This window comes from Idiotropiscis lumnitzeri, chromosome 17 (assembly GCF_059441095.1).
Source record: "Idiotropiscis lumnitzeri isolate Australia: NSW breed Sydney's pygmy pipehorse chromosome 17, RoL_Ilum_1.0, whole genome shotgun sequence".
Taxonomy (NCBI): domain Eukaryota; kingdom Metazoa; phylum Chordata; class Actinopteri; order Syngnathiformes; family Syngnathidae; genus Idiotropiscis; species Idiotropiscis lumnitzeri.
In genome coordinates, this window is record NC_142407.1 from 10,579,522 (window position 1) to 10,591,909 (window position 12,388).

Sequence of the window (12,388 nt, forward strand, 5' to 3'; positions counted from 1 at the left end):
TTAGGGGGGGTGGGGACGCTTCACATTAAAACTACTTTTGTTAATTAGTACAAAGGACTATTAGGGCCACACGGAAAAGGAAAAAAAACTGTATTGTACTATGAGAAGTGTTTTTTTTTCTTTCTTTTTTTTAGAATAAAAATTGCGGTTTTAAAAAAGAATTATTTGAAAGAGTAAAGAATTCGCCAAAAATTGAAACCCTTTCTGTCTCCTGAGCGCAGCCACGTATTCATAAAGTACCACCATTAAATATTTGTTCGAGCCACGCAAACTACGGTGACTCAATTGTCTTTCTCGACTTTATTAGAGGACAACTACAACTTCATTCTTGTCATAAATGTTTTTGTTTTTTTTTTCTTTTCACCGGGGCCCTAATACAGTCCTACTTTAGTAAATTAGTTCTGAAAATCAAGAAGAATCGCATTAAACCTCCTGAAGGTCAAACCACATGAAGTGATCGCCTTCACTTTGCTTCTTTAAGTCCTCCCATCATTCATAGTTTTTAATAGGAGAAAACAGCTATGACTATAAACGGATGCTTTTCTGGAAGGCTTAGTTTCATTGACATTCAAATTCAGCGCATCAGTGATATAGGCAACGTGATAACTCGTCCCTGTCATCCACCCATCCATCACAAACACACACACTCTTCATCCACCCGCGTTTTAATGTCAGTCATATTCTTGATGACCGCTTTTCTCCATTATTGCGCAACCCTATTTTGTTTTTAAAGCATTTGCCGTTTCAGTCCAACTCTCGCATGACGTCCTGTTTAATTGTCTACGGCAGTGGTTCTCAAACTTTTTACACCAAGTGACCACCTCCCAAAATCTCACGAAAAAATTTTCCCGTCTCAGTTGAATCACTAAATTGACTTATTTGGTGGAAACGCATTTAATCGTTTTGCTTGTCATGATAAGACGCTGGTATGGATAGGTGAACAAAGATATGGTTGTAATAAACTAATAATAATGTTCTCACATGAAATAACATTGGATAATTCCCCACGGCACCTTTGATGTCCTCTCTGGTTTGGAATTGCACCACCAGAACAGTACGCACAGTTTTAATATTAACACTACGCCAAAATATAGGAACATCGAAACTGTATTTAAATGATGGTTCGATTGAAATGTCTTAAAGCATTGACATTTGTCGAGGAAAATTTCATTGGACTTAATAAAATACAGCTGAACTCTACTTCTTGAATTAAAAAAAAAGTTTAAGACACTTTAAGAGTAAAGTTTAAAATTTTAATTCAGTAATTCCTTCACATACCACAAGAGGGAGCCCACATGACACTACTGAGGTTTGAGAATCACTGTTTGCGATCGTTTTTGGCTCAGCTCAATTGAATTCCCGTGCAATCCACAACATTCCAGCCAAGGTTCCCCTTCAAAAAAAAAAAATAAACCTGGAATTCATCTAATTTGTCTTTATTTATTTTATTTTATTTTATTTTTTAGGCACAAGATTATTAAAGCTCTCTAATCATGAGCAGACCGCTTCTGTCGATGCACTACAACGCATAATTGATGTTTGGCGTCAACGACGGCAAACATTAAAAGCAGACGTCATCAACTTAGTGAGGCCGCGTTTATTTGTTCCAGTCCAATTGGCGAGGGAAAACCAAACTCGACGTTGTTGGTTCACACAAACCAAAGAAGGGTTGAGGTTGTGGAGTATTTTTGGAGAAAAGAACATTTCTTTAGCAGTTATTTTTGCTTTTTTGTTTTCAAAAAAAGCGTCATGTTTTTTGTTAGTTTTGTGCTTGTCGTTTGTAGACCAAATTAGATTTTTATTAAGAAATGCTAAAAATCTATTTTAAAAAAAAAGATTGATATTTGTAGTTCTCAAATCACATTCATTCTACTTACGGCAAACACTTTTCATTGGACGTGCGCCATCGCCACCTTTAACTCAATGTAGACTCACCTTCACTTTCACATTATATTACATTTAATAGATTGCTAATTTTTTTTATTTACTCTTTGTACTGGCTTTTTCCCCCGAAATATTGGATCTACACATTTTAAAGGCTATCCCCTACAACAACAAAACTAACATCACAACTTTCTTTTTTTTAAATTTCACCATTTATACTTGAGATGGACCAAGATGTTAAGTTTGCACATATTTGTAGGTTACCAAGCCAAAAACGGAGAGAATAACAACACGCGAAAAAATATCTTCACGCTCACTGCAGCAGCAAAGGAAAATTCAATTTAAATGTGCTCCTAAACTGTGATCATTATGAGACAGTATATTTTTGTAACAACAAAACATCATCCTTAAAAGTTTTTTTTTTTTTTTTTTTTAGCAAATTCTTAGCAAGACTTTTTGGTATGTATGATTTCATTCTTTGCTCTCAAAATAGGAAATTGAATTGCGGTAATTGGTGTAATGCTGAAAACACAAATTGCTTCAATTTTCAAGACGGGCACTTTGTTGTCTTGGTTTCTTTTGGTCATCTGGTTCCTTGTTGTTGCAATATCTTGTTTGTAGATGACTTTTTTTTGTAAACTCAGATGTTGATTTTGCGTGCTATTTTATTAGAACCCCTCCCAGCCTCCCCCTTTTGAAAAACAAAATTAGACAGAAGTGGAGCTGTTGTAGTAATGGTAGTTAAAGATGAAACAACCCTGAGATATATGCTGCAGTAATGTGTTTTTGACTTTGTTTCTGGTAATTTATCCTCCAAGTTGATATTTCATTATTATTATTGTTATGAAACGAGCTTGTTTGAGATGTTTTGACTGCTGTTCTGAAATAGGGGAAAACAATTTTTCAGTTTGTGCATGGACTATTTTTTTTTTTTTTTTTAAATATGATTTGTCAAACACTGGACTGGAGTGAGTTTTCCAACATTTCCAAGCTGAGCAATGTATTTGACAGACATGACTGCACATGACATGAGAGGGGTGGGAGGGGGGAGAGGAAAAGAGGGCGGGGCTTAGTTGTTCAAGTGAGACGTCAAGACATTTCCTTTTGCTGGGGAATGAGGGGGTGTATACCCGCGTAGGTGACCCGCTCTTCCCAATTGTTGCCTGCTAACTGGGGGATGGGCATAATGTCAATTGTGCGGAATTGCTTGTAGGTTAGCTATCGAGTCCAAATGAAGTGCACCGGTTGGCTTCGGAGCAGGAGTTCAGAACAGGTTTTGTTTGTTTTTTTTTTTATATCAATTGCTCGGCAAATGTGTATTTTTTTAATGAATTACGCGTCATCATTTCTCCCTTAGTCCACTGCCCATTCCTACTGGTGACAGATTGCATTGACAAGACATCATAAAGGGATTTTCCATGTGACAGATAGATTGGACGCCTTCTTGCTATGGTCAAGCTGATAATAAGAAATTTTCTCATCGTTCCACTTTCTCAAACCAGAAAAGAAATTTGCACTATAGACTCATTTTGGTCTTCTTCTATCAAAAAAAAAAGCAATATAATTCACTGAACACCTTGTGGGAACCATAGTTTGTTTGTTGGCGTCCGTCGTGGCACTCGTTGATGATTTCCACTTTTGAGGGGCATTAAAGTGTCGTTTCCTCTTGGCTTTTTTTTTTTTTTTTTTTTTTTTTTAGTTTTTTTGTTATTGGATAAATCAAAGCAGATGTGAGGTAAACGAGATGGGATGTAATGAGGGAAGGGATCCATTCTGAGTCTTCATCAACTATTGTTGTGTAAACAAACTAAAACATTGCTTATTTGGTCATTTTGAGTGTTTGATTTTTTTTTCTTTTTTTTTTTTTTTTTTTTTTTAAATCTAGAATGTTCCAAAAATGAAATGCACCTTTTTTTGTGATATAAACTTCATTGGCTGCATCCACCAAATCTCCTGTTTCTGTCCCATCATCGAGGTCTGACCTTGACATAAATTATTGTTTAGTGTGTAAAAATACTAAAAAAAAAATAATAATAATAATAAAGTCACCATCCTATGCGGCATAGTAGCTTTTCTTCCTGTTCCCACCGCTTTGTCTGGTGTTGCGGTTTGTCTGAATATGTTCGAGGAAGCATAAGTACGTGCCTTCTTGTAATCTCGTTATTATTGAGAAGCTGAAGCCAGCCAATTGTGTTTGCACTAAAAACCAAATTGCTTTTTTTTTTGTTTTGTGATGTAGACTATTTAAAGCGAGCTTGTTGCGTCACTTTAAACCGTACAGTATGCATGAGGGTAGATTGGCCCATCTGTCGACCTGTAAACAAAACCAGTGCAGCTTCTTGAGGATCTTGTGAATATATCTCGGCTTTCAATTCCATCTCCTTTAGTCATCCAGTTTGTCACAGTTTTAATTGTAAAAAAAAAAAAGAAAAAGAAAAGAAGAACAGTTGTGATATTAAAAAATAAAAAAAAAACACAAACAAACAAACAGGCAACACCATAACTACAATCCAGCTTTTATGTTCACATGCCACGATCAAAAGAGTTACACATTGATTTTTTTTTTTTTTTTTTTTAATCCACGGGAAAGCATGAGGTCGCCTCAAGACTCTTGGTCAATTTAATTTTATTTTACTTGTATTTATTACGTATTTCTCAACATCTAATAAAGTAAAAAAAAAAAGTGTTCATGTGTTTGAGTCTTAAAATGCACCTTATTCATGTCAGTCCACGTGGGGAAAACAAAAGAATAATGATTTTTTTTTTTTTTTTTTTTTTAGAAAAACAAAAAAGGCTGGCAATGTAATATCTCTAATTTAGCACCTTACTACACAGCATGTTTTCACTTTATGCCAGTTTATCTCTTCTTTCATTTGGAATCTCATATTTGTGCGACTTGTTCATTCGTGGGATGTGCCAAAGTTTGGAGGCGATCTCCCCAACTGTTGACACTTATCAGTTTTCTTTTTTCCTCCTCCTGCTTCAGTTATCGCAAACTTTCCTGTAACAAGTGTGTGGAATCAATTTATCTCAGCAAACAGTATCATAACTTGCCATTTTACAATAAGCCCTGTATTTCACATATATTTACCAGTGATGTGTATTCGTTATTATAAAGAAAAATAGCCGTAAAAGCTTCATTATGTTACACAATATTGTGACTTTTTTCGAAAAACTGTGAAGACTTATCTTGCATATACTTTATACAGAAGTATTAAGCCTTAATACAAAAGACTAAAAAAAGTGTGGAAGAATAAACTGATTGTTGCTAAGTAAGGATGATTTTTGTAAATGTTACCAGCACTTTTTTTGTAATTTTCACTCTCTGAGGTATTGTACAAGTTCAAGCTGTTTGTGAAGTTTGATTATGAAGGAATAAAAACTAGTACTTTCCTGTACTTCACACAATGTTTTGTCAGCCTTTTTATTTCCAAGCGTTCGTCGCAAACTACAAATACGACGGAACCGGGAAGGTCAAACACAATCCATTTGGACTTGTTTCCCACAGGATATAATGGAAATAGAAATTAGGTGATCAAACAAAACACTTTTGGAACTCTTAACTTTAATGACAAATGAGGGTGTAAAAAGAGTGATAACTCTTTTTTAAAAAAAATACACTGTCACACAAGTATAAAAGTTGTTTGGCACTAACATCTTCATCAATAAATCACTGTATTGTAATAGAACCTTTGAGGTCTTACAGCCCCCCCCTCCTTCTAAAGCCTCAGCGCATGACCTCTCGCACAGCTGCATAACACTGAGCCTGTAACTCATTATACTAACAAAGGAATAGCCATAAATAATCATACAGTTGGGTAGTATCCCAGAATGCATTTGGCAGCAAACACCCTTGGACAGACTGCCAATGTTTTATCACACGCTCATCAATAAGCATATAGTCCTTCTATGGCTCACATGTGCACATTTGGGATGGTTTGTTCATTCAATAGTTACGTTTACTCCGGTGGGTATGAATGAAAATTGCTGTGGCATCATTCATTTTCATCGGTAAAGAAAATAATCACAAATGCGAGCCTGTCGGAAATGTTCCAGGACTGGTGTCACAATTGATATGTTTCAAATTTAACAAACAGGTTTCCTTCAAAGTTATCCCTTTAGAGTCTTATGGACCTTCCAAGACGTTTCTGCTACCCGCTCATGCACTCCTGGCAGGATTCTTCAAAGATCCTCCACAACCGCATTGATGTTGTCCACGTCTTCGAAAATCACATGGTGCCAGGTCAGGTGAGTAAAAAGTTGTTGTTCTTCTAAGCCAGGAACTGTCAGATGCTCAGGGCCGTGTAAGTGCGTTGTCATGGTGACGTGTTGACAACGGCCAACTATTCTCATGCACTAAATAAAGCAAACACTGCGAGATCTCTTTGAAGGCGTTGCCCACAGTTTGTAGTTAGGGGACAGAAATATTTTGTGAAACCAGTCCTGGAACTTTTCAAATAAACTATGCATGGTATTTAACACGAATTACTAGTCTTTAATGATCATGCAGGCGAAAACAATCTTCTTTTTTTTTTTTAACAAATGTGCTACTTAAAATAATGTGAGGCTACACCAAGCAGAATTATTTTCAATTGTATAGCTCTCGTAAAAAACAAAAAAACAACAGGGCTTTGATGGTCTTCCACGGACATCTTGTTCAGGCCACGAGAATGAGTTTTAGGAATCGAGAAAAATCCGTAGAATGTAACAGAAAATATAACTGGAACCTCACAGCAGCAACATAAATTTACACCAGACAAATGACTCGTTGACCTCCAGTCGTGATTCGTCAAGAGATTGAGGGTCAGGAAATGTACATTTCTAAAATGTTCACGTTAAGCCTATCTATCATTCATTTTCTTACGACGTCAGCATAACGTCTCGTGCATTAAAGATAACGAGACACGTGAACGCGCATGCACGAGCTGCTTTCGACGTTCTGCTAACTTTGTCGTAGGAGCAACACGCATAGAAATATTGGTTCCGGACGTGAAGCCGACCTATGACGTTGTCTCTGTCACGTGAAATTCGAACACGACGGCATACATTGGGGTCAAATTTACACAATTACCTTATGTAAGGATTGTGGTGACTGAAAAAACGCTACTGTGCGCGTCGTTTATTTTTATTTTGTTGTTGAAAGTCTTATCACGTAGTCGGAAGCTGCTAAATACACAAGAGGTTCTTTACCCATAAATATAAGCTGTAATTAAGTTGTATAAGGAGTCTTTAATAAAAGAAAATCAAATAAAGTTTAGTCCGTGTCATTAAGCGAAATCGAAAGCAAGCATGAAAACTCAAGGGCTCATTTGTTGAGCATTGGCGCCCTCTACAGTCACACTCCAGGAACAGCATTACCATATTTAAAAATATTGAAACTTCCGCATTGCCAATTGAGAAATGTTTTGCGTCGCTACTGCTCACGGTAAAATAAAAAGCCTTCCAACCATTTAACGCGATGTCTTTACATTAATGTGCCGGTATGAGTTTATATCCAGTTAAAGCTATTCATGCCATACCAAAGAAATTACACAGATTTGTACGAGAAACATGACTTTAATGTTCCAATAAACCATTGAAATGTCAAATAAGGTGAAGCATTTACTGGTGGTACCAACGGTTTACCACAACTGTATCGCTGAACATATATCTGAAGTTTTTGCCAAAACAAAAAGCAAGCATGAATCCCGCCTGCTAACAACCAAGATGTTTATTGAACTGTTTAAAAAAAATATGGAGAAACAAATACAAGGTTCTACTGTACCTAGTAGTAAGCCTAGCAGTGACCACAGACGGGGAGGCTCAAGAGAAGTTAAGCGCGAGTAAATATAGCAGTTGGGTGTAATCCACTTTTTCATGATCCAGTGTACTCATGCTACGACAGTGGAGGAAGAGAGTGGACATCCATATTTGTAGTTTGTTCCCCAGAATGGATTTATTCGATTTGGGACCATACAACCCTATTTAATAACAGGAGGTATTATACTTGTTGAAGGAATGACACTGGTGAAGAGGGGTGGTGCGGAACGTTTAAAATCAAGATGCACAACGTACAGCCATTACCCACAGCTAAGTGGAGAGGACACTATAGTTTTGTTCCCATAAATAAGGCAGAATGCTGAGTCCATAAGAAATGGAAAGTTATTACATTTAGCCAAATTGGACAGTGAGGTGACAAGGTGACAATTTTTTTTTAGATGACCTTCTTCAGCTCATCGTACAACACCAGCACAAAAGCGCCACCCATTCCTCGCAGCACGTTGGACCACGCGCCCTTGAAGAAGGCCTTGCCGCCCTCGTCGCGGGCGATCTTACGCCAGCAGTCGATGGTGCCGCTGTACATGATGTCAGCTAAGCGGGAAGAGAAGGAAATGTTAAAACGGGCCACAGTTGATCAACTTTAAAGCCATTGAATGTGAAATTAACTCACCTCCTTTGCGTCCAGACTGCATCATCATGCGTCTACGGACAGTGTCGAAGGGGTAGGAGGTCAGGCCGGCGACGGCCGTCACAGACTGGGCGATCATCCAGCTCACCAGAATGTGAGTGTTCTTGGGGTCAGGCAACATACCTGTGAACAATAACACATGTAAGACACGGCACCTTTGCTTTAATAGAAAATAACAGCAAATAGCAAACAAACAAAAAAGACAAGGTAGTACCTACCCTTAGCGGTGTCGTAGATGCCAAAGTAGGCGGCCCTGTAGATGATGATGCCCTGCACGGACACGTTGAAGCCCTGATACAATCCCCGCAGACCATCGGACTTGAAGATCTTGACCAAGCAGTCGCCCAAACCGTTGAACTCCCTTCCGGCGCCGGCTTTTCCAACATCTGCGGCCAAGCGAGTACGGGCGAAGTCGAGGGGGTACACGAAGCACAGGGAGGTGGCTCCGGCAGCACCGCCCGACGCCAGGTTGCCGGCAAAGTACCTCCAGAACTGAGCGCGCTTGTCCACGCCGTCCAGGAAGATCTTCTTGTACTTGTCCTTGAAGGCGAAGTTGAGGGCCTGGGTGGGGAAATACCTGATGACATTGGCAAGGTTACCTCTCCAGAAGGAAAGGAAGCCCTGCTCCTTGGGGATACGGACGACACAGTCCATAATTCCCTTATACTGCTTATCTGCTGTGATCTGCTTGCTGGCATGTTGCACCTGGAATGAGGATGGAGGGAAAGGGAAAGAAAGAAATCAGTTATGTAAGAGTAAAGCCAATTAAGTGAGGAGCACGTGACACGACAAGGTTATGACCTTGGCACCTATTAAATCACAACTTTTAACACTCTTCAAATAATTACTAGCCACTATCAGCTCAATGGCAAACCACGGCAGCATGCAGTGGGAATTTAAAGTGCTGGTAAGGATAAACTGTAAGAGGCTTGAGTTACATAGGTAAGTGAAAATGACTGCTCGCTGCTTTTGAAAACAGAAAAATGCGGAAAATAAAATACTGTAAATCTTGTCGACACGATCATAAGAGTAACAAATTGAGAACTCGCAGCCATTTCGCAAGCCCGTCCACATTGCAAATGCAATAGTCTATAAAAAAGTACAAATGTCGAACCGACACAAGGGCAAACAAAACGTGGTGAGTTTATTGAGTTATTTTGTTGTACGGCCATAAGTACATGGTGTCCCGATGCCGTTTGAGCGTGTTTGTCCTTTGTTAGCAACGCCGGCTAAGGTTAACGTGGAAGGAAGCTAGCATTAGCAGCCGGCTGGTGTAGGTCATTCCCAATCCTATGATGACCTTACATCCTTCAACCACAGCTTTTACCAGACTGACACCTAAAATACTCCACACCAGTAGGAGAGTGTTCTACTCAAGACAAAATCCGGGATGTCAACCGTATATCGGCGATATACGCTCACTGCCGCATTTAGCAAGCTAGGAAGCTAACGAGCTGGGGTTACAAAAAAGCTGATTTTTCCGGAAGACGTTTTGTACCTGAAGGAGAAGCTTCACTCTCTCAATGGGTGCGACGGCCGTTTTGGAGATGGCGGCGGAGATGCCACCGGCCAAGAAATCCTTGGCGAAAGAGATCGCTGTCTCACTCATGGTGCGATGTTCTTGATGTGCCTTTCAGATAATCAGTATAATGCGGATTTCCCCTGTTGCCCTTTACGGCTGTGGCCTGCACCGACGAAATGGCCGATTGGAAAGCCGCGTTGCGGATTTATCTGGGCGATGACTCGCGATACGACGCGAGAAGTGCATTTGACGTCACACACGATACTTCAGACGTACGTCCTCCTTACCGGATGTCCCTTAGATGTACGACCGTCAGCGTGTTTGCCATATTGGAGGTGGCATTCTGTACTGAGCTCAACTCAATTTATAGGGCACGTTAACAACAATCCAGTCGTAACAAAGTTCTGTTGAATTGAATTAATATTGTCCAAAAAGAAAATAAATAAATAGATATAATAACCTTCTCAAATAACAATTTATTCTATTTTGACATTTCGTGCTTTATAATCAATGTAATGACTCACAAGGGAATTTTTGTTATTCTTTATTAATTCATTCAAGTAGCCATAAAAGACAGTCAATTCTCTTCTCAAAATAAAGTTACAATCAAAAGCAAATGTAATTGTCTTAATCGAATGAATCTAGCTGTGAGTGTAAAACAACGGTACATCTACAATTAGCAAAGGGATGAGGTCTAACTTTCCACATCCAACATGGTGATACTGTCGACGTACAAGTCAGTGGTCAAGTCAGTGTTTATGTTTACAATGTTTTTAGTGTTTGTGTATGGACCAGATACTGTCCTCTGTTATGCAAAGCATTGTCTCATTTGTTAGCACAGGCATGCAGATATGGCATGCTTCTTTTTTCTCCATATAGTCATTTGTTACTAGTTTTATTTTAGAGCCAGTGAGCCAACACAGTTCAATGAATCAATTATCAGTAAAGTTGTTCTGTCTGAATCGTGTCTTTGCATGTGACTCTTGACAGCATTAGGTTACTGAATGTCAGAGAGGTGTCACCTTCACGGTGTTCTTGAGTATGCGACTGTCATGTCTGCACACATGTGGGGACGCAGTCATGCATATGTTTTTATGAGGCTGCCAGTTGTAATGTATCAGAACCATAACAATGCCGTAGCCTGGAGATAATTGGAATGAGGTTAGGTGTCATTCCTACCTCAGCAAACGCAGGCCGAAGCACAGTTTTGATCAGGCATGGGTGTGTGTCCTTGTTGAATGCCCGTCACCTTGGCTGGCCAACCTTTTTTTTTTATGTACCTTTAATTATTTAAAAATAGAGATATTATTGCATCTATCTATCCATCTATCTATCTGTCTATCTGTCTATCTGTCTGTCTGTCTGTCTGTCTGTCTGTCTGTCTGTCTAAAGTTATGTTGGATAATTATTATCATGGCTCCGGAGACCAAATAATATTATTATGAGTTATACAGACCTATGGTGTAATGCACAATTTTGGCCACATGAGGGCAGTGCTGCGATATCATAGAATCACACGAGTCGTCAGGAGGCGAGGTATATAAGCAACGTGAATGCAGTGTAATAATTGTGGTTTTGTGCAAAAATAAGTGGACGCGAGGTGTCATTATGGTGTGACATAATCTTTCATTTAGGTTGTTTTGCACGCATGGGGCGTTTAAATTTCTCTCCCGACTCTCCATTCTTATGAATCGTACTGAGGTCACATATTACTGTAGAATTACTCTTCTTTTTCAATGACAAGTAATTCCCGAACACAGAAATGCCTCCGATATGTCCGTACACTGAAGCAACATGCAGGCTTTTGTTTTCTTTTAACAGCGCATACCACACGTTGCAGTGCAGACCAGCTGCAATGTGATCGACCATCCAAATCTGTTAGTGGTGTTTCTCAACCTTTGCGAAACTATCTCATCTCATCCAATTCCAACAGGCCGCACAATAATTGTCTTCTTAGGTGAGCAAAATGAAAAATAAGTCAATAGTCACTGCGCAGGGCAATTCTCTTTGCGTGTCATACCTTGATGACAAAAAAGCACACCAAACCCACGAGCTGGCTGCAGCTGTGCGAAAAGTGAAGATTTCACAGTCTCAATCCTGCTGCAAGCTGATATGAAAGCACCCCGTCTGCAGGGTGCACAGTAGTCTCACAATGAGGCAGGCAGGACCAGGACCAGGTTTCATTGACGTTTAACATCACCCACCAGAGTTGTGAACTGCAGAGACCATGACGGGATCATATTTCTAACAACTATTTACTGAGTATCAATTATGGGATTGCACAGAATTCAACGATTTGTTTCATTTTGTACCGAAAGTAGATGACAATCTTACGTTCAATTTAAACATTTTGATGTTGACATGAATTGTTATTGTATGTCCTTAAATTGCGGGTTATAAACATGAAGCGATTGCAATTAAGTAACTTCGCCACTAGGTAGCGCTACTATACACTCATTGAACGTTCCTAAGGCGCATATCGTAACGAAGAATGTGTTGATGAACTAATTCTCTGACAACCCAGTTAAATAATC

At 39.2% G+C, this 12,388-nt stretch overlaps 1 protein-coding gene across 1 annotated transcript; it reads right to left on the reverse strand.

Annotated features, from left to right (window-relative positions):
• Window positions 1–7,420: 7,420 nt before the first annotated feature.
• Window positions 7,421–10,051, reverse strand: LOC148320177 (ADP/ATP translocase 2). Its single transcript, XM_088279317.1, has 4 exons — window positions 9,831–10,051; window positions 8,551–9,037; window positions 8,315–8,455; window positions 7,421–8,235 (listed from the first exon to the last, which is right to left on the reverse strand). Exons 1-4 carry the CDS (start codon window positions 9,939–9,941, stop codon window positions 8,078–8,080), a joined length of 897 nt encoding a protein of 298 aa, XP_088135443.1. The 5' UTR covers window positions 9,942–10,051; the 3' UTR covers window positions 7,421–8,077.
• Window positions 10,052–12,388: the final 2,337 nt, after the last annotated feature.

Coding starts and splice junctions, on each gene's coding strand:
- LOC148320177 (XM_088279317.1), bottom strand. CDS start 9,941: ATGAGTGAGACAGCGATCTCTTTCGCCAAGGATTTCTTGGCCGGTGGC. Junction 9,038..9,830: donor GAGTGAAGCTTCTCCTTCAG/GTACAAAACGTC, acceptor TCCTCATTCCAG/GTGCAACATGCCAGCAAGCA. Junction 8,456..8,550: donor CATCTACGACACCGCTAAGG/GTAGGTACTACC, acceptor TATTGTTCACAG/GTATGTTGCCTGACCCCAAG.